The following is a 24,865-nucleotide window of genomic DNA, read 5'->3' on the forward strand; positions in this document are numbered from 1 at the left end:
TTTAAGATTTTTTTTTTTTTTTTTTTTTTTTTTTTGTCAGAGAGAGAGAGCGAGAGTGAGTACAAGCAGATAGAGTGGCAGGCAGAGGCAGAGGGAGAAGCAGGCTCCCTGCTGAGGAAGGAGCCCGATGTGGGACTCAATCCCAGGACGCTGGGATCATGACCTGAGCCGAAGGCAGCGGCTTAACCCACTGAGCCACCCAGGCGTCCCTTAGTATATAGTTTTAAAGAAGAATATCCATAATTATCTAAAAAGGCTATTACAATAATACTGGCTTTACCAACTACAAATGTGTGAAAGACTGTATGTTCTTTATATATTTTAATTGAAACACCATTATATAACATATTGAATAAAGTGTGAATGAAAATCTGGTTATCTTCTACTAAGCCAGTGTTAAAGAAAATGATAAAAATGTAATACAACACCCTTACTAAAATCTTTTGTTTTAGATAATAGTTATTTTTCATAAAAGCTAAGTTATTGATGTAACTTTCTGTAATAGGGCTATTATTTTTAAATGCATTAGTGCATATTTTTCAAATTGATCAGTTTTAATTTCTGCTAGGGTAAATATGAATAGATACACATAAACAAAAGCCCTTTGAGGGGAGGTCTTCAGTAATTTTTAAAAATGTAAAAGGGTGGCACCTAGTGGCTTAGTCAGCATCTTAAGCATCTTCCTTCAGCTCAGGTCATGATCCCAGGGTCCTGGGATCAAGCCCCACGTCTGGCTCCATGCTCAGTGTGGAGTCTGCTTCTCCCTCATCCTCTGTCCTTCCCTCTTGCACACTCTCTCAAATAAATAAATAAATAAAATCTTTAAAAAAATGTAGGAGCCCCCTGGGTGGCTCAGTTGGTTAAGCATCTGCTTTCAACTTAGGTAATGATCTCAGGGTCCTGGGATCGAGCCCCACATCTGGCTCTCTGCTGAATGGGAAGCCTATTTTTCACTCTCCCTGCCACTCTCCCCTGTTTGTGCTCTCTCTGTCTGTCATATAAGTAAAATCTTTAAAAATATATAGATATAGATATATAGATACAGATATAATGTAGAAGGACCCTGAGACCAAAAAGTATCATTGCTACAGATACTAAAATGACAGTTAAAATATACAAGAGTAAAATAAATAAATAAAATATACAAGAATATTATGAATAATTTTGTGCCACTAAATATAAGAATATTAAGTTCTTTGAAAAATAAATATTACCAAAACAGAAAATCTGACTAGGCCTAAGTCAATTAAAGAAATTGAACCCCTTATTTAAAACCCTCCCATAAAGAACACTTTAAATCCAGATGGCTTCATTGGTGCACTTTACTAATTGTTTAAGAAAAAAACAACCTTAATCTTATACAAATTCTTACAGAAAAATAGACAAGGAGAAAACACTTACCAACTTGTATGATCTTATTTCTAGAGCTGACCAGGTTATTATAAGAAGGGAAAAATTAGGGACGCCTGGGTGGCTCAGTTGGTTAGACGACTGCCTTCGGCTCAGGTCATGATTCCGGAGTCCCGGGATCGAGTCCCGCATCGGGCTCCCAGCTCCATGGGGAGTCTGCTTCTCCCTCTGACCTTCTCGCTCATGCTCTCTCCCACTGTCTCTCTCTCAAATAAATAAATAAAATCTTTAAAAAAAAAAAAAAGAAGGGAAAATTACAGGCCAATTTCTCTAATAAACGTGGATGGAGAAATCCTAAACTAAACAATACTGAATCTATATAAAAGTAAGTAGATGTAGGGGTCTCTGGTTAGCTCAGTCAGTAGAGTATGCAACTCTTGATCTCAGGGTTGTGAGTTCAAACCCCATGTTGTGTATAGAGCTTACTTAAAAAAATAATAAAATATTTCTTTTAAAAAAATGATACATCATGGCCAAGTTGAGCTTATCCTAAGAATCCAATGTTATTTTATCATTCAAAAATTATTCAGTGCAATTCACCATATTAACAGAAAAAAGAAGGAAAATGATAATAATCTCAGTATATGGGGAAGAAAACCATGTGATTAGTTCAACACACACCAATGATTAAAAAACAGAACCAATAACAACAAAACCCTCTTAGCCTACTTCCTACTGGAATAGAAAGGAGTTGATTGAACTTGAGAAGCAGTGTCTACAGAATTCTTGCAGTAGACATCAGAGTGATAAAATGCTGAATGCTTTGTCTCTGAAGGCAAGAACAAAGCATGGAAACTTGCTATCATCACTCCTTTTCAACATATCCTGGAGGCTCTAGCCAGAGCATTAAAGCAAGAAAAGAAAGAAATAAAAATTGTAAGGATGTGGAAAGAAGAAATGAAATTCTCATTTTATAGATGACATGATTCTGCTTGAACAGTAATACATTTACAAGTAATGTCTTGTTTTCACTGATAGCATTTCTATCATTTTGATTCTGCCTAAGTTCATTCTAAGAGTGTAGAAATCACCACAGTATGTGGAAGTACCTTGTCATTCCCCATTCCCCAAGTACATGCAACAAAGGTCTCTTACTTCTGCTATGACTTTTTTTTCTCTACAGATCATATCTGACTCCTGTACGGGATGAGGAAGCAGAGTCCTTACGAAAAGCACGCTCCAGACAAGCTCGGCAGACTCGAAGGTCTACCCAAGTGAGTGTGGCCTTCTTTTTTATGTCATTTTGTCTATCTTCCTTTCTGTTGGTGGAACGATTAAAAAATCGTAAAACGAGTTCCTTACTCCAGCCACTGTTGTAAAAGTTTTCACCTGTGTTAAATCTTATACTACGTAGTATCAGATGTATTTATAGCTCCATCTGCCCACTCTCACTTTTATTTCTCTAGGCTCAGAGCAGGTTTATCTCCTTTCCTTCACAAGACTAATCATTCCATTTGTATTTAAGAGGCCACATCTGAAGAATCCCTAAAGGAGAAGGGTTTGGCAGTTTCTCAAAATGTTATCTGTACAGTTATCATATAACCCAGCAATTCTACTGTTAGGTATATAGTCAAGAGAAATGAAAACATATGTTCACACAGAAACTTGTATATAGTGGTGCCTGGGTGGCACAGTCAGTTGGGCAGCTGCCTTCAGCTCAGGTCATGATCCCAGGGTTCTGGGATCAAGCCCTGTATCAGGCTCCTTGCTCAGTGGGGAGCCTGCTTCTCCCCTGCCTGCCATTCCCCACTGCCTGTGCTTGCTCTCTGTCTCTCTTGCTTGCTTGCTTGCTCTGTCAAATAAATAAATAAACTTGTACACAGATGTTTATATAACAGCATTATTCACAATAGCCCACATCCCAAATTCAGTCTCATCTCTGAACTCTGACCAGAGTTTACTTGCTGTGTAGACCAACTCAGCTGTAGAGTTGAGTCCTGGGCCCCCAGCAGCAGCAAGGGTTAGCATTGTGTGGCTGGGTGTGCCTCAGCTATCCTCAGCAGGTATAGGAGTGGTAGGCATAGGTTGAGCCATCAATCAAACCAAATAAATTGAGCAGTTAGCATAATTGGGGAAAAAAAGAAAACAAATTTCCATCAACAAAGGAATGGATAAACAAAATATTATAGATCTGTACAATAGAATATTATTTGGCAATGAAATGATACATGCTAATGCTACAATGTGCAGGTACCTTGAGAAAACATTATGTTAAGTGAAAGAAACAAGACATGATTCCACTGATATGAAAAGATCCAGAATAGGCAAAGACAGAGAAATAGAAAAAATTAGTGGGGCACCTGGGTGGCTCAGTCACTTAAGCGTCCAACTCTTGGTTTCGGCTCAGGTCGTGATCTCAGGGTCATGCATCAGGCTCCGTGCTGCCCATGGAGCCTGCTTAAGATTCTCTTCCTCTCCCTCTGATCCTCCCCCAGCCTCACTCTCACTCGCTGTCTCTCTTAAGAAAGAAAGAAAAGAAAAGAAAAGAAAATAGGTTAGTGGTTGCCAGGGTGGGAGAGAGGAAGAAACAGGGAGTGACTATTGATGGATTGGAGTTTCTTTTTGGGGTGATGAAATGTTCTGAAATGAGACGGTGATGATGGTTGCGGAACTCTGAACATGCTAAAACCACTGAATTGTATACAGGCATCCCTCATTTTATTATGGTTTGCAGATACTGCTTTTGTTTGTTTTTTTAACTAATCGGAAGTTCAGAGTTCAGTGGCGGAAGTCACTGCGGATGTGGTGGAAGTAGCAAGGGAACTAGATTTAGCAGCGGAGCCTAAACATGGGACTGGATGGCTGAAATCTCATGATGAAACATGAACAGGTGGGAAGTCGCTTCTTACAGATGAGCCAAAAAAGTTGTTTTCTTGAGAGGGGATGTACTCCCGGTGAAGACTATTGAGATGACAACAAAGGATTTAGAATATGATCTCAACTTAGCTGATGAAACAGTGGCAGGGTTGGAGGGATTGACTCCGATTTTGAAAGCAGCTCTGCTGTGGGTAAATGCTGCCAAATAGCATCCGCTGCTACAGAGAAGTTGCTCGTGGACACAGGAGTCAAGCAGCGTGGTACACTCCTGCACTGTTGTCGTATTGTGTGGAATTGCCACAGCCGCTCTGATCAGTCAGCAGCCATTAGCGTAAAGGCAAGAGCCTCCACAAGCAAAAAGACTATGACTTGCTGAAAGCTCAGACAATGGTTAGCATTTTTTTTTAGCAATAAAGTATTTTTAATTCAGGTATGTACATTGTTTTTTGGACATAATATTATTGCATACTTAATAGACCACAGTATAGTATGAGCATAACTTTTATAAGTACCGGGAAACCAAAAAATTTATTTGACTCACTGTATTGTGATACTCACTTTATCATGGTGGTCTGGAACCAGACCCACAGTATCTCTGAAATCTGCCTGAACTTTATTTATTTATTTATAAAGATTTTGTTTATTTATTGGACAGAGAGAGACACGGTGAGAGAAGGAACACAAGCAGGGGGAGTGGGAGAGGGAGAAGCAGGCTTCCCACTGATCAGGGAGCCGGATGCGGGTTCGATCCCAGGACCCAGGACCCATGACCTGAGCCGAAGGCAGACACTTAAAGACTGAGCCACCCAGGCACCCCATGCCTATACTTTAAAAGGGTAGGTTTTATGATCTGGGAGTTAGGTTTCAATAAAGATATATATACATTTTTTTAAGATTTATTTATTTATTTTAGAGAGAGAAAGCGCGTGCGTGCCTGCACAAGGCAGAGGAAGGGGCAGAGGGAGAAGAGAGAGAATGTCAAGCAGACTCCCTGCTGAGCATGGAGCCTGAGTCGGGGCTCGATCCCAGGACCCTGAAACCATGATCTAAGCCAAAATCAAGAGTTGGCCACTGAACCCACTGAGCCACCCAGGCACCTCTTCAATAAAGATAGTTTTAAAAGAAAAAAAATCACTAAGGGAGCCACTAAAGTAAGGAAGAGTCTGGATATAATCTGCATTTATATAAAATATAGATATAAATATTTATATATATAATATTAAGAAATAAATTTATATATATACATATATAATTTTTTTTTTTAAGTAGGCTCCATGCCCAGTGTAGAGCCCAACACAGGGCTGGAACTCACAACCCTGAAATCAATACCTGAGCTGAGATCAAGAGTCAGAGGCTACGGAGTGCCTAGGTGACTCAGTCGCACTCTTACTCTCTCTCCCTCTTAAAAAAAAAAAAAAAAAAAAAAGCATCTGATGCTTAACCAACTGAGCCACCCAGTGCCCCAATCTGCGTAATATTGCAGAAATCACCATGCAGAGAATTGATGGGAATGGACGGCGAAAGTATGTTTGGCAAGGCAGGAAAACAAGAAGACATGTTAAGAAGCGTTACAGTAGTCCAAGCTGGGAGAAAAAAGACCATGAACTCAGGATGCACTGGCAGGGAGAAGGGAGAGAAAGCTGTGACTTGGCATTAAGGAGGCAGAGGATGATGAGCTGATAAAACACAATTAAAAGGAGCAGCCAGAGAGATGAAAGGTAAGCCAAGAAATAGGAACAGCATAGAAGTCAATGAAAAGTCAGTTTCCTGGTAAAAGGTGAAGGTAACAGTTGTAAATGCTACAGAGGTCAAGCAGGAAAGCTGAAGACTGAAGAAAAGAACTTTATTTTATTTTATTATTTTTAAGATTTATTTATTTGAGGGGTGCCCGAGTGGCTCAGTCGGTTAAGCATCTGCCTTTGGCTCAGGTCATGATCCCAGGGTGCTGGGATCGAGCCCTGCATCAGGCTCCTGCTCAGTGGAGAGCCTACATCTCCCTCTCCCTCTGCCTGCCTCTCTGCCTACTTGTGCTCTCTATCTCTCTGTCAAATAAATAAATGAAATCTTTAAAAAAGGAGATTTATTTGAAAGAGAGAGGGAGAGAGAGCACAAACGGGGGGAGTGGCAGAGGGGGAGGGAGAAGCAGACGCCCTGCTGTGCAAAGAGCCCCATGTGGGGCTTGATCCCACAACCTTGGGATCATGACCTGAACCAAAGGCAGACGTTTAACTGACTGAGCCACTCAGGCGCCCCAGAAAGGGACTTTATAAATAGTCACAATCGTACCCCTGTCTTCCCTGACTTTTCCAAAGTAGGTTAAGTGTCCTTCCTTTGTAGTAACTATGACTACTGTTACTTTGTTTTTGCTTCATTATTTCTCTGTTTTTCCCTCTTAGAATGTAACCTCCATAAAGACCAAGACTGATGATAACTTTTTTGTTTTGGTTTGGTTTATTGTGGTAAAATACACATAGCATGCAATTTACCACTTTACCCATTTAAGTGTACAGTTCAGTGTTAAGTTCATCTGCGTTATTTTGCGACTGTTACCACCATCCATCTCCAGAACATTTTTGATCTTCCCAAACTGAAACTCTGATGTATATTCAACAGTAATTCCCTCTCCCACCCCCTTCAGGTTCTGGCCACCACCATTCTACTTCCCGTTTCTCTGAATTTGATCAGTCTAAGTACTTCTCACAAGTAGAGTCATACAGTAGTTGTCCTTCGGTGACTGGCTTACTTCACTTAGCATAATGTCCTCAGAGTTCATCCTCGTCACAGCCTATGTCAGTGCTTCATTCTTCTTTAGGGATGAAGGGTATTCCACTCCGTGGTTAGACCATGTGCTGTTCATTCATTCACTTGCAGATAGCCACCTTTTGTCCACTGTAAATAATACTGCTGGGAGCGCAGATGTACAAATGATCTCTTTGAGACCCTGCTTTCAGTTCTTTTGGGTAAATACTCAGAAGCAGAATTTTCTGGATCATACCTTTTTGTCTTAATGACTTATATTCATTCCATTATGCTCATCTGTTTAGTATGTCTTTTCCATTAGATTAAAAGGTTCTTCGGTGCAGGAATCATTTGATTTGTCTGTAGTTCCAGTGCTTAAGGACACTTAATTTATTAAGAGAATGAGTGAGTAAATTCATGAGTAGTTAACAACAACAACAAGGTATAGTACTTGCTTAACTACCTCAGCTTTAGAACCTCCTTCTCCTGAAGACTTGAGCACATAACTGCTTAAGTTGGAATCAGTTCGCTCTAGTCCTAACTCTCTCCCTTCTTCTGCAGATGGCTCCTCCTCATTTTTCTTCTGTACTGCTGCTCCTAAGAGCCTGGGGGAAATATCAGTTGTTGGAATGTCTCTGTGTCACATTCCTAGAGTTACTTAGGAAATCATCTTAGAGTAAAGCTAATTTAGGTGGTGTCGTTTTTGTTGGTTGTTGGTTGGTTTTTTTGTTGTTCTCGCCTGGCTCAAATTTTCACCTTTTTGAGCCTGATTTTTCTTTCTATAAATAAAATCAAGTTTTTCTTATTATCCACTGTTTAGAGAATTTGTTTCAGTAGCCATTTGTTCTTGGGAGGTATGCAGCTTTCACATGAAGGTGTTGAGAATTAAGGGTATGAGAGAAGTACATCTGTGACAGGCAGCCATCAGTGTTGCCCTATTTTCTGGCACTCAAACTGGAAAAGCTAAAGTATTACATTTGAAATATGCATGGCCTCAGGCTGGGGCTCTCTGCACACCGAGGTGTTTATTTTAAGCAGATCTTACTTGAAATGGCCTCATACGTTTTGAGAGCTTCATTTGGAATTTGATACCATTAGAACTTTAAGGCAGTCTCCCTGCTTATTTATCAAGAGTTACTCCGCGGTTAAGGTGAAACTTCCCTGACCTTGTATCATTTTCCCAGGGCGTGACACTGACGGACCTTCAGGAAGCAGAAAGGACTTTCAGCAGGTCAAGAGCGGAACGGCAAGCTCAGGAGCAGCCTAGCCAGAAGCCCGCAGGCACCGAAGGGCTTGAGAGAAGCTCAGAGAAGCATGAGCCCTCAGCAGCCCCAGCAAAGGAAGCTGGCGAGGGTCGTCAGCCCTGGGGCGGGAGTCTGGATGAAGAAGTAAGTCACTGGCCTGGCCTGTGCTAAAGCAGGGTCATTAACGTGGGGAATCCCTCCTCGCTGGTAACTCGAGCACGTTGCTCCTTTGCAGTGGACAACGCGTAGAAAATACTGGTAACGTCTGTCTGTCATGGGCACACCTGAGTGGCTGAAAGAACTCAGAGGAGGTCCATCCGTCAGTCATCATTTTGTGCTCGGAGTTAACTGACACTTATTTTTCATCCAGTTTTATTGAGATGTTGACCTATAACAGTGAATTAACACGCAACATTTTATTAACTTTAGGTTATGTACAACGTGATGATTTGATACATGTGTATGTTGTGAAATGATTACCACAATAAATTCCATTAACTAAATTAATTCTTTAACTAAAGATGTTTTTCTGTTCTCAAGAGAGAGGTTATAGTATAATAAAAATACAAATAGAAATAAGAGGATTTACTGAGTGTCTACTTTATACCGGGCATTATTTCAACGATTTCGTATGTATTCAAAAACAACCCTCCGAGGTAGATGATATTATTTGTATTGTACATGTGAGGAAATCAGGTCACAAAGAGGTTAAGTAACTTGCCCAGCATTTCACACAGATGCGAAGTGGTTAAGCAGGACTAGAGCATAGGCAGTCAAGCCCCAGAGTGCTCTCTCAACCACGATTAAATTGTTGTCTAAACCCCTGCAAACCTAGGAGTTTATGAAGCACCCCCTTAATCCCGTGCCACAAGATGTCACTATTGAGGTGGACAGTTTTAGCTTATGTTCCCTTTCTCAAGTGGAGTTGGTAGTCAAAGGTATAGGGTTCTATTTAGAGTGAACATAACTTCTAGTTTACCTAAAATGGTTCAGATTACACCTGTTATCTCAGTGTAATTGTTGATATCATTCATCTCCACTCTCCGAAGTATCTTAATTGGGATGACAAATTTTTCTCGTCATCATACTTAGAGGAAGAAGAATCTCCTTGCTCCAACTCTGAATGGCTAGGTTATATAAACTAATTGAGGTTCTTTTTTTTATTTTGTCGGCTACTGTTTATTGATTACTTACTACTAGCCACTGTTCTAAGGAGAGCATACATTACCTTTATAATCCTCACAACCCTCTCTGAGAAGGTTATTATCCCTACTTTACATAGGAGAAAGCTGAGGCTCAGAGAAGTTAAGTAACTTATTCAGGGCCACACAGCTAGTAAGTGCTGAAACTAGAATTTGAACCAAGTTCTGCCTGATTCCAAAGCTTACTATATTTTATTGCTTCTGTCTTTATAAACAAAAAAGTATACAATCTCTACATGTAGTAAGAATTTCTCTCTCTGTGCACCTTTAATAAATCAAGTTAAGGCTTATTGTCAGGCTCTATCTTTCTCCTTGGGGAAAAAATTCAAAGTGGAAATGGGAATTTTTTAAAAAGATTTATTTATTTATTCATGAGAGGCAGAGAGAGAGGCAGAGGGAGAAGCAGGCTCCCCACTGAGCAGGGAGCCTGATGCAGGACTCGATCCCAGGATCCTGGGATCATGACCTGAGCTGAAGGCAGATGCTTAACCACCTGAGCCACCCAGGCCCCCAGGAGGTTTTTTTTAAGTTTTAATAAGCCTGGTTATGGCAGGCTTGTAGAGTGTTCAGAAATTGGTACACTGCTCAGACTTGGTCGCTGTTCTTGGATTACTGTCTTATTTCTTCATATTCTCGAGCTGCTTTTTATTTTTCCCTGTAAACTTTGCCTTTCAGTGCTCCATCTTAAACAGGCCATCATCCTTCTTATTTTCATTCCAAAATGAAAGGAATTTTTATTAACAAGGTTAATGCTACAGAGTACCCTTTGGTCAATTTAGGGGAAATTTTCCTGGGCTGCTGTCAACATGATGATGTTATCAGATAGGAATCTAGAAGCTGTTTCCTTTCTGGCTAATTAACTAACTAACTTTAGTTCAGCTCAGCAGCTACTTACTGAGCATCTACTATTAATAAGCTTCTTGGTATAGGAAAAGCCCATTGTTATAAGCCTGCTATCCTTATCATTTGGTTGGATTTGACCTCTAACATCTAGGCCTGTGGATTATTTCCAGCCTGTCTATCGTCGCCTGAGGTATCCAACTCAGCCAGACAAACCCACAACACCAGTGTCTCCTTCTGCATCAAGGCCGTCTCTCTACATCAGTTCCCATCTGCTACGGACAAGCAGATCTTCAGTCCCTGACACTGAGAGTTCGGAGACCACCACAAACACTGCAGTTGCAAAGGAAATGGACAAAAATGGTTTGTAGAGCTTCAGAATATGCAACCCCCACTCATGTACATGCCCCCACTTCCTGAGATCACACTTTGTTTTCTCTCTGGCCAGAGAGTGAAGAAGCGGATGTGGATGATCAGACCTCTAATAGACTGTCCATCCGTGAGAGGAGGCGGGCCAAGGAACGACGGCGAGGCACGGGCATCAATTTCTGGACAAAGGATGTAAGTGGATTGGTCCGCACTGGGACATATCACATCACCCATGGCTGCCATCCTTTGTTTGAGGGTCCCATGTGGTCCGATGAATCTTGCAGATGATCAAGAAATATTAGTGAGGAAAGAGAAGAAAGACTCCGCTGGAGTGGGACTCCTTTTATATATTCTTGGCTGGATACCCAATGCCTAGAACTGTGCCAGGCACAAAGTAGGCACTCAGTAAATAATAGGTGATGAATGAAAAGACCAGAAATGTGTAACAACCATGTAAGCAAATATAACAAGGGAATAAGCTTGTCAAATATTAGCAATTCTCCCTAGTAGTCCCAGAAAATCATGTAGTTAGATAATAGTATTATCCCATATAAGCAGAGGTTCTAATGAACTGTTTTAGGAGCATTACAAGAATTTCAAGGAACCTAAAATCTTAGTAACACAAGTTCATCTGACCCAATTTTACTCTTTTAGGGGAAAAATTAAAAAAATACATATAAAACAGATTAACTTCAACTTTAAAATAAAGGCAGGTGCACTGGTGCCTACCAACTACAGGCACATTCAGTACTCTCATTTACCCTCTTACTCTATGCCTGTTTCACTCAACTTTGTTATTGGCATTTTTTAAAAGTAAGTGACCAAGAATCAAGATGTCCCTGCTTACCAGTGACTCATTTGAAAACTAGATGAAACCTTCAGGGAGACAAGGAATGAAATGGTAATGGTCATCTCTTAGAAACTATTAAGATAAAAGTATCTCATTTTTATAGGACCAAATAGACTGCTAACTATTGACAGAGATGAAATAAAGTTCTTACTTTTCTGAAGATACCCCTTTTCCTGCTACGGCCTATGTGGCGTTTTTGATGACAGGCGATGTTCCTGCTCTGTCTGCCTCTGGCGTCTGTTAAAAACAGCAGTAACAGAGCATCACTTGGCAGTCAGCCCTCACTGCCTGTGTTGGAAATGCCGAGATGCATAATTGATGGGAGCTGCCCTTGTTGCTTTCAAGGAGGTCTGTGACCATGGGCTTCTTGTTTTTCTCCCTCTTCTCTTTTCAGGAGGATGAAGCTGACGTGTCCGAAGAGGTAAAAGCAGCACTGGTAAGTGGCAAGCCCGTGAGGACCGTCCCTTTCGGTTCAGCCTTTCTCGTGCGCATACAGTTTCGAGCGAAAAGAGCAGGCCCTATGCAGATTTGAGTTGTGGGAGGATTTGGAGATAGACATTGCTTTGAGAGATGGGGCAGGTGTTAGTTGGCGGTATATGGTCTCAGATGCTCTTGAGCAAGTTTCCTGCGCTTCTCTATGTCTTCTGCTGATCCCCAACACAGTTCTAGGAGCTGTCTAGGATCTAGAATCTGTCTGCTTTTTCTCTCTTTTGAGTACGCTACTGGATTGTAGAAAGTACTTTGAAGTCTTTGGAAGAAAAGTGAAGCCTGATACTATTTCTTTAATGGATCTGTACTTACATAGAGAAAAGGACATAAATGTGTAGAATGTAAACATCGCACAATCCAAAAGTCACTTATATTTGACTTTGAAATGAGGTTAAACCCTTGACTCTTATACAACTCAGGCCTGGCATCCAACTTTTCTCTGTAGTGGATGGCCTGGGCCCAGCTTTCCTGACATTCCAGGTTCCTGAAAGCCACTCAAAAATGACAGAAAGTTAGTGGTTTCCTTATCAGTACTGTTATTGAGGGAAGAAGGAATTTGGTTTTGACTACATGAATTGAGACTACATGTACATTTCTACTGGAAATTATGTAAAAAGATGGCCTTTATATATCCTGCAGTTAGCTGAAAGTAGGTTCTCAGAATATATTTGAGGGGCATCTGGGTGACTCAGTTGGTTAAGCGTCCAACTCTTTTATTTATTTTTTTTTTAATTTTTTAAAATTTATTTTTTTAAAAGATGGGGACTGGGCAGACGTCAAGAGAGAGAATCTTAAGTGGGCTTCACACCCGGTGTGGCACCTACTTAAAAAAAAAAAAAAAAAAAAGGAATGTATTTGATAAACCATACTGAAAATCAACAACTAACGCATTCTTAGCAGAGAAAATAGAAATACTGTATTATGTCATTGACCTGCCTGTATTTTAGTCAAGATGCAAAGCAATCAGTACGGCCTTCCAAAAAAGCAATGCCTAGACGACTAGTGGTGACATAGGTGAGAACTGCCCACCATTGGTTAAAGCCAGGTGGACTCACAAAGAGGAGCTGTATCAGTCAAAGTACCACAAAGACGTTCCTACACTTGCATAAATAACAGCAACTCTTCAATTCTTCACTGGGCTGGGAAGGGCTTTTGGAGTCATAAAGAGTGAATGTAGGAAAGTTGCTTTGGGGAATTATAAAATACCTAAAGAGAGAATCTGAATAATAAATTACAGAGCACTAAAATGGACTGTAGGGGCGCCTGGGTGGCTCAGTGGGTTAGGCCGCTGCCTTCGGCTCGGGTCATGATCCCAGGTCCTGGGTTCAAGCCCCACATCGGGCTTTCTGCTCAGCAGGGAGCCTGCTTCCTCCTCTCTCTCTGCCTGCCTCTCTGCTTACTTGTGATTTCTCTCTGTCAAATAAATAAATAAAATCTTTAAAAAATAAAAAAATAAAAAATAAATAAAATAAAATGGACTGTAATTCCTAGAGGGTTATAGGGGCCATTAAATCCATAAAGGGAATGACAACAAGAATGGCTTTGTTGTGACAGAATGTCTTTCGTCAGTGAGAATCTGTGTCTCCACCTTTCCAAACCACTTGGCATGGGAAAATCCTGACATAGGGCACAGGTTAGGAAAGCTAGAATGTTCTTGATGCAGTGCTTCCCAGAGAATTTCATCTCAGGGCTTGAATGAAATTGAATGAAAATTATAGAAAAAATTTTCTGATTGGAGGAAGAACAGACTATTGAGGTTTGATGTGAAAGTCATTTGTCAGACTGAAAAACATTTCACTCATTCAACTGCTTGAGGCATCTGTTAGTGTCTGCCATGTGTCAGGCGGACTCCAGCAAGAATCTTAAGAGAAGAATGAACAGTCCTTTATCTCTAGAAGGTAATTTAACTGGAGAGGGAAAACAAAAAGCCAAAAACACCTGTTTTTCTCGCAAGTACTCTCTTTTAACACGAGCAGGCATGATGCTATTATCATATGGACCCACAGACCAACATACTAGGCCGCGTAAGGTGCGGTTGTATTTCAAGACAGTCAGTGATCTCTTAGGACCAGTCTTTCTCCCCCTCCTCCATGTCCTTCCATCAGGCAGCAGAACTGAGCCAGCCAGAGGAGGGGGCATTCTGTTGAATTGGCACTGTTAGCTAATGAGCATGGATACTACTGAGAAGCCAGGGAAGTTCTTTCTTTTCTTGGTTTTTGGTTCAGTAAGACTATATATGCTATTGAGGTCATGACAACTCCCTTCTCTTTCTTAGCCTGTTGTTGTTAAAGAGTAGTGTCGGTATTTTTAAAATTAACTCTTCCCAAGACTCTGGCATATATGTTTTTTGAAATATAATTTACAATCTATAAACTGACGGATCTTCAGTGTACAATTTGATGAATTTTCACAACTGTATACACCAGTGTGAACACCACTCAAATCAAGATATAAAATTTTTCCATCACCTTGAAAAGTTCCCTCATGCCCCCTTCCCTGTCCCAAGAGGCAGCCACTCTTCTGATTTCTGTCACCATGGATTAATACTGCCTGTTTTTGAACTTTATATATATGAATCATACAGTCATACCTCATTTTAAGAGTAGAAAGGAAACTTTAATGGTTACCATCCCTATCTTATTGTCCAGTTAGAGTTAGAATTAAAATGACTGCAAATAAGTACAGATTCTGTTTCCTTCTCTTAAATGATTTCATAAGAAGAGTCTTTACCCTCGCACCCATCTATCAGTAACAATAGCATGGTTAAGAAAACTTCTCTGTTTAATCTAAATCTCTATTGGTATCATTGAAATCCATTTCTTCTTTTTGTGTACCTGTGCTAGAAAAATGTCATCAGCATTTATATACAGATATCATTTATTACCAGGAAGGGCCCTGGTGTTTGTTTTCAATTATGTGGTAGGAGAAAGACCATTCGTGCATTTCTATGGTGGTGACACCAAGGAATGATACTTAGAAGGCTGAGGACTTTGCTTAAGCCCAACACATTCCATGATTTTAGTCAGAACCCATCTTTATTGGTAAATCCATGAACAGGTGAGACTGACAATATATAATTTGATGTCTTAGCACCTCCTTGACAGGTGTGTTCAAAGCACATCTGTTAATTACATATTAGGTATGTAATAGAGACTTTCCAGAAGTCTTTTTGTTTGTTTGTTTTATTTATTTATTTGACAGAGATCACAGTAGGCAGAGGAGGCAGGCAGAGAGTGGGGGGCAGGCGGCTCCACGCTGAGCAGAGAGCCTGATGCAGGGCTGGATCCCTGGACCCTGGGATCATGACTTGAGCCGAAGGCAGAAGCTTTAACCCACTGAGCCACCCAGGTGCCCCCAGAAGTCTTAATAAATCTTTTATCTTGCTAAATGAAAAAGAGACTGTATCCAGATCTTAATGTAAGGAAGAACGGTATTCCAGTCATACCTGAAAAAACTTTTATATTCAGGAGCATGTTTGTTTTCTTCACTGTAAGTAATTACTAGAGGTAATTCCTTTACAGTGTTTGTCCTAGAAGGCACAGTCATAACCACACTGCAGAAAGTGATAGCCATTTGATTTCTTTCCAGCTGTTTGTTTGTTTTTTGTTTTTTGTGGGGTTTTTTTGGGTTTTTTTGTTTGTTTGGTTGGTTTTTTACCTACATCTTTGGCCTGCTTCTCTTTTGCTTAACACTGATTTTATCTACTGTGTTCTTGCTGTTTTCCCCCTTTTACTCCTCTGGAACAGACTGTTTGCCAAGCCAGTTCTGTTGTATAATTAAGTGTGTCACTAGAGGGCGTAAGTAGTCAACAGAAAAGATGCTGGAGAACGAGAGTGATGCCCTAAAAATTTTGAACAGAAAACAGATTCTTTAGTTTTAAAGGAATTGTTAAAGAACCCAGCTCAGTGTATTAAAGTTACTTGCCTCCCAACTTTTGGGAATTTAGAGATAACCTGGGTTAGGGACGTCAATTTACAGTTAAGAAAACTGAGGCACAGGGAAGTTAAGAAGTGTTCAGGGACATGAAAGCTCTGCTAGTTGATTACCCTGTGCCCCACATCAGGGAATCTTTTTATTCGACCTAAGTGAAACAGACCTGCAGTCAGGTCTTCTGCATTCCCTGTTGATCCTTCTGCATTCCCTGTTGATCCATTTGGTTTTTTACTCAACAGATTATGTGTTCAAATTGACTTGCTAGTAGCATCTCACTTCCTTAAGTGAAGGAATGTCTTCCTGAAGGACAACTGAAAAGCCTACTCTGAGTATCAAGATTCAGTCGGTAGGTAGAATAACAACATTCTTCTGTTGTCCTTGACATAAGTAGATACTTACGGCTTTTAAGAAGTAAGAATTTCCATACAAAATGCTTCCCTCCCGTCCACACCCTCCCTCCATCCCTGTTGGCTTTAGGCAAATCAGGTAGCACTCCATCTGAACAAATTCACTGAAGCCTCACCTCAAAATTAGCAATGTCATTTTTCCACTCCAGAATGGAACCAGTAGATCTTGATGGCTAATCACCCCTCAAAATGCTTTGGTAAAGGAGATATTGTTAAGGAATTACTAATTCATGAACATTAAGATATCTGTCTTAGAAAAATGGTGGCCTGGGGCGCCTGGGTGGCTCAGTGGGTTAAGCCCTGCATCGGGCTCTTTGCTCAGCAGGGAACCTCCTTACCCCCACTCCTCTCTCTCTGCCTGCCTCTCTGCCTACTTGTGATTGCTCTCTCTCTCTCTCTCTCTCTCTGTCAAATAAATAAGTAAACCTTAAAAAAAAAAAAAAAGATAAATGGTGGTCTGCTAGTGGATAGATGTGTTGGGAAGTTGCTCCAAAAGAAGCAAGCTATTAAATGTAAGTTTTTCATATTACATAAAAGAGAAACCATACAGAGACTTGCTGCCAAAGCTTGGTTTTGAACTAGGTTTTAACAGAAAATGAAACTTGCCTTGGGAGCCACTTGGCCCCAGAAATGTTTCTACTACCAGAAGTCACTAAATGCATTTCCGATTTTGTCCTGCCTTCTCCCTTTATAACCTTCTTCTCATTTATTCACTGAGCAAGTACTTTTAAGTAACATGTTATAATCAGGCAATTTTTTAGATACTGGAGATGCAACAATGAATGAAAAGCCCTGCTCTTACAGGTTTTACATTCTAGTGGAGGAAATCGACAATAAATAAATGTGTGAAGTAATATGTGAAAAGGTGGTAAGTGTTTTTGGAAAACCCACGTAGAGTAGGATAGGCAGGAATCAGAAATGCCTGAGTGGGATAGGAAGTTGACATGAGAATTTTAAGTAGGGTGGTCAGATGAAAGCATCATCTGAACCTAGACTGAACATCATCTGAACCTCTGGAGCTGGCCAGGGGGGATAGCACTTACAAAGATTCTGAGGCGGAAGTGTGCCTGATGTGCTTGAGGACAGGTGAAAAGAACAATGTGGCAGAGCAGAATGGGCAAAAAGGCCCAAATGACATAGACTGATAAGTCATTTTAAGGGCTCTGGCGTTTGATCTGAGTGAGTGGGTAGCCATTGTAGAGTTTTGAGCAGAAGAGTGACATGATTATACTTATATTTTAAGAAGTTACTCTGCCTGCTGTTTTGAGGATGTCCTCTAATGGGGTTTGCGTGGAAGCAGGGACGTCAGTTAGGAGGCTGCGTATAATTATCCAGGGAAAAAGTGATGGCGGTTTGGACCAAAGTGATAGTGGGTACTAAAGATACTGAGAAGTTTGCAGAATCAGGATATAGTTTGAAACTGGAATGAATAGAATTTGCTGCTGGATTGGGTATAGAGTGAAAAAAAGCCTGGGGTTGTGGAGAGGTGTAGTGATCAAGGTTGACACTGAAGCTTTTAGCCAAAGCAACTGAAAGTATAGAGTTTTCATAACTGAGATGGAGAAGACTGTGGAAGGAATGAATTTAGTGGGGGAAAAAGAGGCCTGTAGTTTGGGTTTTAGGAGTGTTAAATTTAGTATGTCTGATTGACATCCACTTGGAAATGTCAAGAAGAGACTTCATGTTTGGAATCTAGAGTTCAAGTGAACGGTCCAGACTGGACATACAAACTTGAATGTCAGCAAATGTATAGATTGTATTTAAAACCATGAGATTGAATGAGATCACCAAGAGAATGAGAGCAGACAGAGAAGAAATCCAAAGAAAATCCAAAGTGCCCTGGGGCACTCCAAAATTCAAAGTGAGAAGGGGAAGAACCACAGAGGAAACTGATGAATCCTAGCACTTCACTCTGAGAATATGACTATTTTTGGTTAAATTAGAAGAATTCTATTGATAACCATATTGCAGGTGATCTTTTACATAGACTCAGCTTTTGGTCTCCTTTGCTTTGCTTAACCTCCCTTAGCTTTATTACATCTTTGAATAACTAGCACTTCCATTCCACTTAAGAATAAGAGACTTTCTTTGAAAAACTTATTTCTGAGTGGTATCGTATGCTAAACTCTGAGTTAGCTCTATGATGGATAGAATAGAAATTATACTGAATTTTAGAACTGAAAGAGACTTACACTTCTAGTAAACTAGTTAAACTTCTCATTTTAAAGATAGCCACTGAAGCCCAGAGAGATTAAATAACTTGCCAGGATCACATAGCTGTGTTCCTAGTCCATGGCCATTGTACTGCCCTCAGGTGTATTTTTATGTCTGTTATGTATCGCCTAGTAGTTAAGAGTGCAGACCCATGACCTGGATGGACTCCCTGGGCCACTTAACTGCTTTGAATAAGTTGAAACTCACATGCTTCAGTTTCCTCATCTGTACAGTAGGGATAATCATAGTAGCTACCTTTTAAAATTGTAAAGTGAAAATGAAGAAATACATTTAAATAGTTAGAGATGATTGAGATTTATTCATGCTATCTTCCAAACTATAGGTTCGTAAATCTGCATGAGTATAAGACTTTGGGAATACTTTCCTTGACCTTAGAGTCATGTGATCTGGAAGTTATTTATTAATTTATCCCTAAAGAATGGGTTCTTTGGAGAGTCAGGGCAGTAACCAGGCTCCTTTCTGACTCCAGTATATGTCCATGCCCTAGAATGTACCTGATGAATTTTGAGAAGAAATTTTCAAGGGGGTTGCTGGAGTAGGAGAAACAAGTAATGAGTTGAAAGGGAAGAAAGAAGAACTAAACATTGGGACGCCTGGGTGGCTCAGTGGATTAAGCCTCTGCCTTCAGCTCAGGTCATGGCCTCTGCCTTCATCTCAGGGTTCTGGGATCTAGCTCAGCATCAGGCTCTCTGCTGGGCAGGGAGCCTGCTTCCCCCTCCCCCTCTACCTGCCTCTCTGCCTACTTGTGATCTCTCTCTCTCTCTCTCTCTCTGTCAAATAAATAAAATAAAATAAAACGAAGAAGAACTAAATGTTTCCAGTTTAGCTGGGAACTCTCTGAGCATCTGACCAAGTCAGGTTCCTGCAGATTTCTCTGTCAATCAAGCAGGCTTTCATTTCTGTGCCTCAGTTACCCCTCCATTTATCTTTCTCTGCCGGTATTACTCCAACAGTTCTAGTTTTATAGATCTTTACTCTCTCCCTATACTCCTCCCTCCCCCCACAACATACACGCTCTCTTTCTTTGAGGAAATAATAGTTCCTTTGCCTATTTGCTCTATTTTTTCCACAGCTTTGCTTCTGGCTATTTGCTGGGTCTTTTCCCCTCTTTCAAGCAGTATTTTTAAAATCTTGTTACTTAATCTTGTGAAGCCCCTTAATCTGCTGGAGGGCATCCAGTGATTTTCTGTCTGCTCTCCACCACCGGGCAGTATCTTTGCCATTCTCCTTTTAGGTAAAATCCTAGAACTGTTTTGCTTTCCTCTCTCTCTGGAGCTTGATTACCTAATATGGTAAGGTATGTCCCGGACAAGACGGCACTGTCGAGATGGAACAGCAGTTTGACTAAGTTTAAAGACACCGTAGGTGAGCCATCAGAGCTAGCAGGGTTAGTTATTTATGTAGGAAAGTCGTATTTTTTACAGTATACCATATATCAGCCACAGTCTTGTGTGTGTGTTTTTTAAAGCAAGTCTTTCTTTTAATCAAGTGAAAGGATAAGAAAATATAGATTTTCCTCCCTCTGCCTCTTTATCTTTTGCCAGATAAGGGGGGAAAAAATGAAGAGAACGGGGTAGTTTGTCCCCAAATTGAGAGGGTTTTGAGAAGTCTGAGAAATTTAGTTACATAAAAATGCTTATAAGGATATTAAAAAGAACAGTAGATTTAATAAGTGATGGCTGTTATAAACAATCCTGTGGGAGCGGGCTAGCATTCACATGAAGAAAAGCAAGCCGTCCTGGATTTGACCAATTGATGACAATGGGCAGTCCCAAGGAAGGAGATGGAGATTGAGACATGGCAGCCGACCAGCTCTGTGTGGGGGAGGCCGCCTTCCATCCAGTGTGCACTAAAGAATCTTCTCTAGTGGTTGACTCCACGTTAGCCTGGAAGGATCTTTTCTTTCACTGTACATTTGCTCTTGCTTTGCGACTGTAGTTTCTTAAAATACTGCAGATGCTGTGATTTTCTATATATGGGTCATACTGTGCCTTGCTCTAGCCCAAGCTATATAAACCAACAAAGTTTCTTTTGGCATCTTCCTTTTAAAGCCTCTATTAATTTTAGGTCGTGCTGTTGCCAAGGAAATCTCAGTAATCAAAGCTCAGATGTATTCCTTTGAGACCCTGTAATTTTTGGACCCATTGTCCCATTACATCAGTGAATTCTGCTCTAGTCAGAAATCGTTTTTGAGATAGAATAAACTGACCTTCGAGGTATCTGTTTGGGCCTTGCTCACACTTCTTATCCAAAGATGTGGAAGGTTTATCAACTAGTAAGGAAGTACAGTTAACCTCTTGACCTTTTGCTTTTCTTCCAATTTCTTTCTTCTGCTTCGCATTGCCTTCAAGGTATTGCTTTGTGTTAGTCACCTGTGACCTTCTGTCTCTTTGTTGGAGAGACACTGATGAGCTTGAAACTCTACTGAAACTTTTTTTATGGCTATGAAGTCAATATATGTCATTATAGAAAATATACTAAGTATAGGAAGGTGTAAAGCAGGGTTCTCAAAAGCAGCAGGAGCATTTCTAGAGGTTGTAAACATTCATGGGGATACTCGATGGGTCACAGCGATGGGGGGATGGTCTACATGCATTCAGTGGACAGAGGCCAGAGATGCTAGATGCCCTAATATGTCCTGTATGACAGTTGTCCCTGTAGCTTGCTTGACTTTTGACTACCTTCCTGGACAGTCATAGATGAAACCTCTCTGTTATCTGAGTCTAAAACCAAACTTGATTTTATGTACAAATTCGCATTTTATGGCAGAGGGAATCTAAAAATTCAACCACCATCTGAACTGAGGAAAAACTATAGTTTTAGTTTTACTCATTCCTGATAGCACTGCCATTTGTATAATGGCATTGTTATAAAACACATTCTACAGATCTGCATCTGACTTTGTTTTTCACTGCTATCTGTAAGGAGTCCAAGCCTCTGATTATTTCATTATACTTTCTAGTACTATTAGCCCAAGAGTGTATACATTGAAATAAATATTTCACTATAAATTTTTGTTTTTCTTCATAGTCTATTTTTGTTTTTCTTCATAGTCTATTGTTGTTTTTTTAAATGATTTGGGCTAAGTTTTGTATCTATGAGTTCAGGATAATAAAGATGGGGAGAGGCTGTTAGAAAATATTTATTATAAAAGGGGATTCTTTATACTATAAAGAACAAGAAAATAGTTATACCACTGAATGAATAGTCCAGAGTTATACCACTGAAAGGAAATTACTGTTTAACATTCTGGTGAGATTTCTGCTGGTATTTTCCCCAAGTTGTTTTATTTAGTTTTGTTTTGTTAAACATATTCAAGACTAACTAAGGACATTTTTAAGAAAAGGATCATTTCCAACCTGAGCATTCCTGAGACCCCATCATTACCATGATGACAATCTCATGACATTGTCTTCAAAGCACTTGGGTCCAACTCTTTTATCAAAGTAGTCAGTCCTGTGATGGCTTTGATTACAGAGAGCCTCCTGGAATAATTGTTTCTCTTTCAGTTGGAATCTAAGGGTTACCTTAGTTATGAAAGTATTCATTTCTTTCTGTTGATAGCATGGCTAGAGAGTTTTAACCATGGCTTAGGCTTAGCTAATGTCAGAGTTCTAGCCCCATGATTGAGGTAAAAAGCTTAGTGTGGGATTTGCAGCTCTTTTTCAGCAAATGGAGTGTTTATAGATTTGCCCCAGCAAGAATGTTGCCCTCAAGGCGCTAACAGATGTTGCTTTTAAAGCTATAATTCATGTACAAGCTAAAAGGTAGGATAGTTGGGGTGAAAAACCTAAAGATAAATGCTTACAGTCTACCAGTCTTAATTTTGTCTCTACCATCTCAGTCTTCGATGAAACAAGTTCAAGAGTCAGCAGCCATTTAGTGACATGACTTTCTTTCATAGAAAATCCAAAGTTTCATATCCAAATATGATTTTTCAAGACAATGTTCATACAGGTATGACTTACCAGTATGTGCTTTTGAAAATACTTGGCTTTTTCAATGCTTTAAAAATGTTTTTATGCCCTGAGCTCTTTTTTTTTTTTTTTTAAGATTTTTTTTATTTATTTATTTGACAGACACAGATCACAGGTAGGCAGAGAGGCAGGCAGAGAGAGAGGAAGGGAAGCAGGCTCCCTGTTGAGCAGAGAGCCCAATGCTGGGCTCGATCCCAGGACCCTGGGATCATGACCTGAGCTGAAGGCAGAGGCTTAACCCACTGAGCCACCCAGGCGCCCCTGCCCTGAACTCCTTAAACTATACCAATGTTACTGACCACTGAGAAGAAAAGAGGGGACATTTTTAAGACCCATTGGCATAAGTAACAGGGACTTAACAAACAGTATGGCAACTATCGTTTAAAATGCTGTGTGGGGCGCACACAGCTTCCTTCTCTCTCTCTCTCCCTCTCTCTGACTGCCTCTCTGCCTACTTGTGATCTGTCTGTCAAATAAATAAATAAACTCTTTTAAAAATAAATAAATAAATAAATAAATTAAATAAAATGCCGTGTTTCATAGGGCATGTGGGTGGCTAAGTGGGTTGAGCTTCTGCCTTCGGCTCAGGTCATGATCCCAGGGTCCTGGGATCAAGCCCTGCTCTCTGCTCAGCAGGGAGCCTGCTCCCCCGCCCCCCGCCCACCGCCTTCTCTCTCTGCCTGCCTCTCTGCCTACTTGTGATCTGTCAAATAAATAAAATCTTTTAATAAATAAATAAATAAAATGCTGTGTTTCGTGGTTGAAGGTTGCTAAGAGAATAAATCTTAAAAGTTCTTATGATTAAAAAAAAGTTCTTATGGTAAGAAAAAAAATTCTGTAACTATGGTAAGGGATTTTAACTAGATTTATTGTGTTTATTTTGAAATATATACAAATATCTAATGATCGTGTTGTACACGTGAAACTAATATAATGTGTATCATATACACCTCAATTAAAAAAACATTGGCAAGTTTATAGCTCAAACTAAAATTACTTAGCTGTTCGGGGACTTTGAAAAGTGGTATACCAAATTGGTGAGTCATGGGCTATCTATGGTACTGAATTCTTAGTTTCTTATTTCTTCAGGTGTCTAGTAGAGCTGCTTACTGGCTCTTGTGGAGGGTCAACACTGCCTTCTTGAGGTCCACAGGTAGGGCAGATGTCTATGTCTGTTCTCCAGTGGTGTGTGTTGGGGGAGGGACAATGGCAGCACGGCCAGCCTAGTTTTCATCTTCCGTACATTACACTTTCTAGGTCAGGGCTTAGCAAACCTTTTATATAAAGGGCCTGATTGTAATATTTTGTACTCTGTGGTCCATATAGTCTGTTGCAACTACTCAACTCTGCTATTATAGTGGGAGAGTAACCATAGACAGTATGTCAACAAATGGAGTGGCTATGTTCTAATAAAACTTTACTTATTAAAGCAAGTTGGTGGGCTGGCTTTGGCTTACGGCCCAGGCCACAGTTTGTCAGCCTCTGCTCTTGGCTACAGATTCAGAAATGTTTGCTGATGTAAACGTGGCTCCAAATGTCAGTTTGTTCTCATCCAAGCGCTTTTCTGGTAATTCAGCATTTTTCTAATTCCTCCGATTCTTTAGTATCATTGACACTTTGTGGGGCAAGGGGAGTCATGTGAAGTGATACTTGCTGTTTGTCCGCACTTGGAAAGCATCAGTTTTGGTCACGCTGCAGAAAACAAGCTATAACAATTCCTGAATGAAGGAGTAAAGGAGGGGGAATTTCTTCCATGTCATTTTAAGTGTAATTTCTCTGTTCTCTTAGTCCTGTACCTTTTTTCTTTCTTAAATATTTATCTTTTTAATGAAGTATAGTTGACACAAAGTGTTACATTGGTTTCAGGTGTACAACATAGTGACTCAGCAAGTCTACAGGTTTACTGTGCTTACCACAAATGTAGCTGCCATCTGGTAGTTCATTACCTTTTAAGGACAAAGTCTGAAATTCTCCTAATATGTCCCTATCTGCTTTTTTTTCATCTAATCCCATCCCTTTTTACCTCCCAAAGACCTGACTTTGAGGTTAGCTAAAATTACAGTTCGGGGATATATAATCACTTGACACTTGAGAAATTCTGCTTTTTTTAGGCTATGGCCATAAATAAGTTTGCCTTTAAGGCTCACAGATTCTTGGAAGGATACCTGTCATTCACTTTAATTGCTGGTTGTCATTTGAATTCCTTAGTCAGGAGTAGGTTATGGAGTATATTAGATTTTTTTTTTTTTTTTTTGCCTTGTTAACTTTGGAAGAATTTGGGGGAGATTTACAAAGGGGATGACAGAACTCTTTAAAGCTTTGACCTTGAGCTTACTTGAAATGATCATTAAGA

The 24,865-nt window shown here is 40.2% G+C and overlaps 1 protein-coding gene across 8 annotated transcripts in view; it reads left to right on the forward strand.

Annotated features, from left to right (window-relative positions):
• PPP1R12B (protein phosphatase 1 regulatory subunit 12B) overlaps positions 1 to 24,865 on the forward strand; it is a 216,470-nt gene that overhangs the window by 118,327 nt on the left and 73,278 nt on the right. For all 8 annotated transcript variants that reach the window (XM_047705542.1, XM_047705541.1, XM_047705543.1 and 5 more), the window contains 5 exons: positions 2,534 to 2,624; positions 8,151 to 8,354; positions 10,426 to 10,615; positions 10,701 to 10,813; positions 11,866 to 11,907. In XM_047705542.1, coding sequence (XP_047561498.1) covers positions 2,534 to 2,624; positions 8,151 to 8,354; positions 10,426 to 10,615; positions 10,701 to 10,813; positions 11,866 to 11,907 — 640 coding nt within the window. The remainder of the gene's footprint in view (positions 1 to 2,533; positions 2,625 to 8,150; positions 8,355 to 10,425; positions 10,616 to 10,700; positions 10,814 to 11,865; positions 11,908 to 24,865) is intronic.

Source organism: Lutra lutra, chromosome 15 (assembly GCF_902655055.1).
Source record: "Lutra lutra chromosome 15, mLutLut1.2, whole genome shotgun sequence".
NCBI classification, from domain to species: domain Eukaryota; kingdom Metazoa; phylum Chordata; class Mammalia; order Carnivora; family Mustelidae; genus Lutra; species Lutra lutra.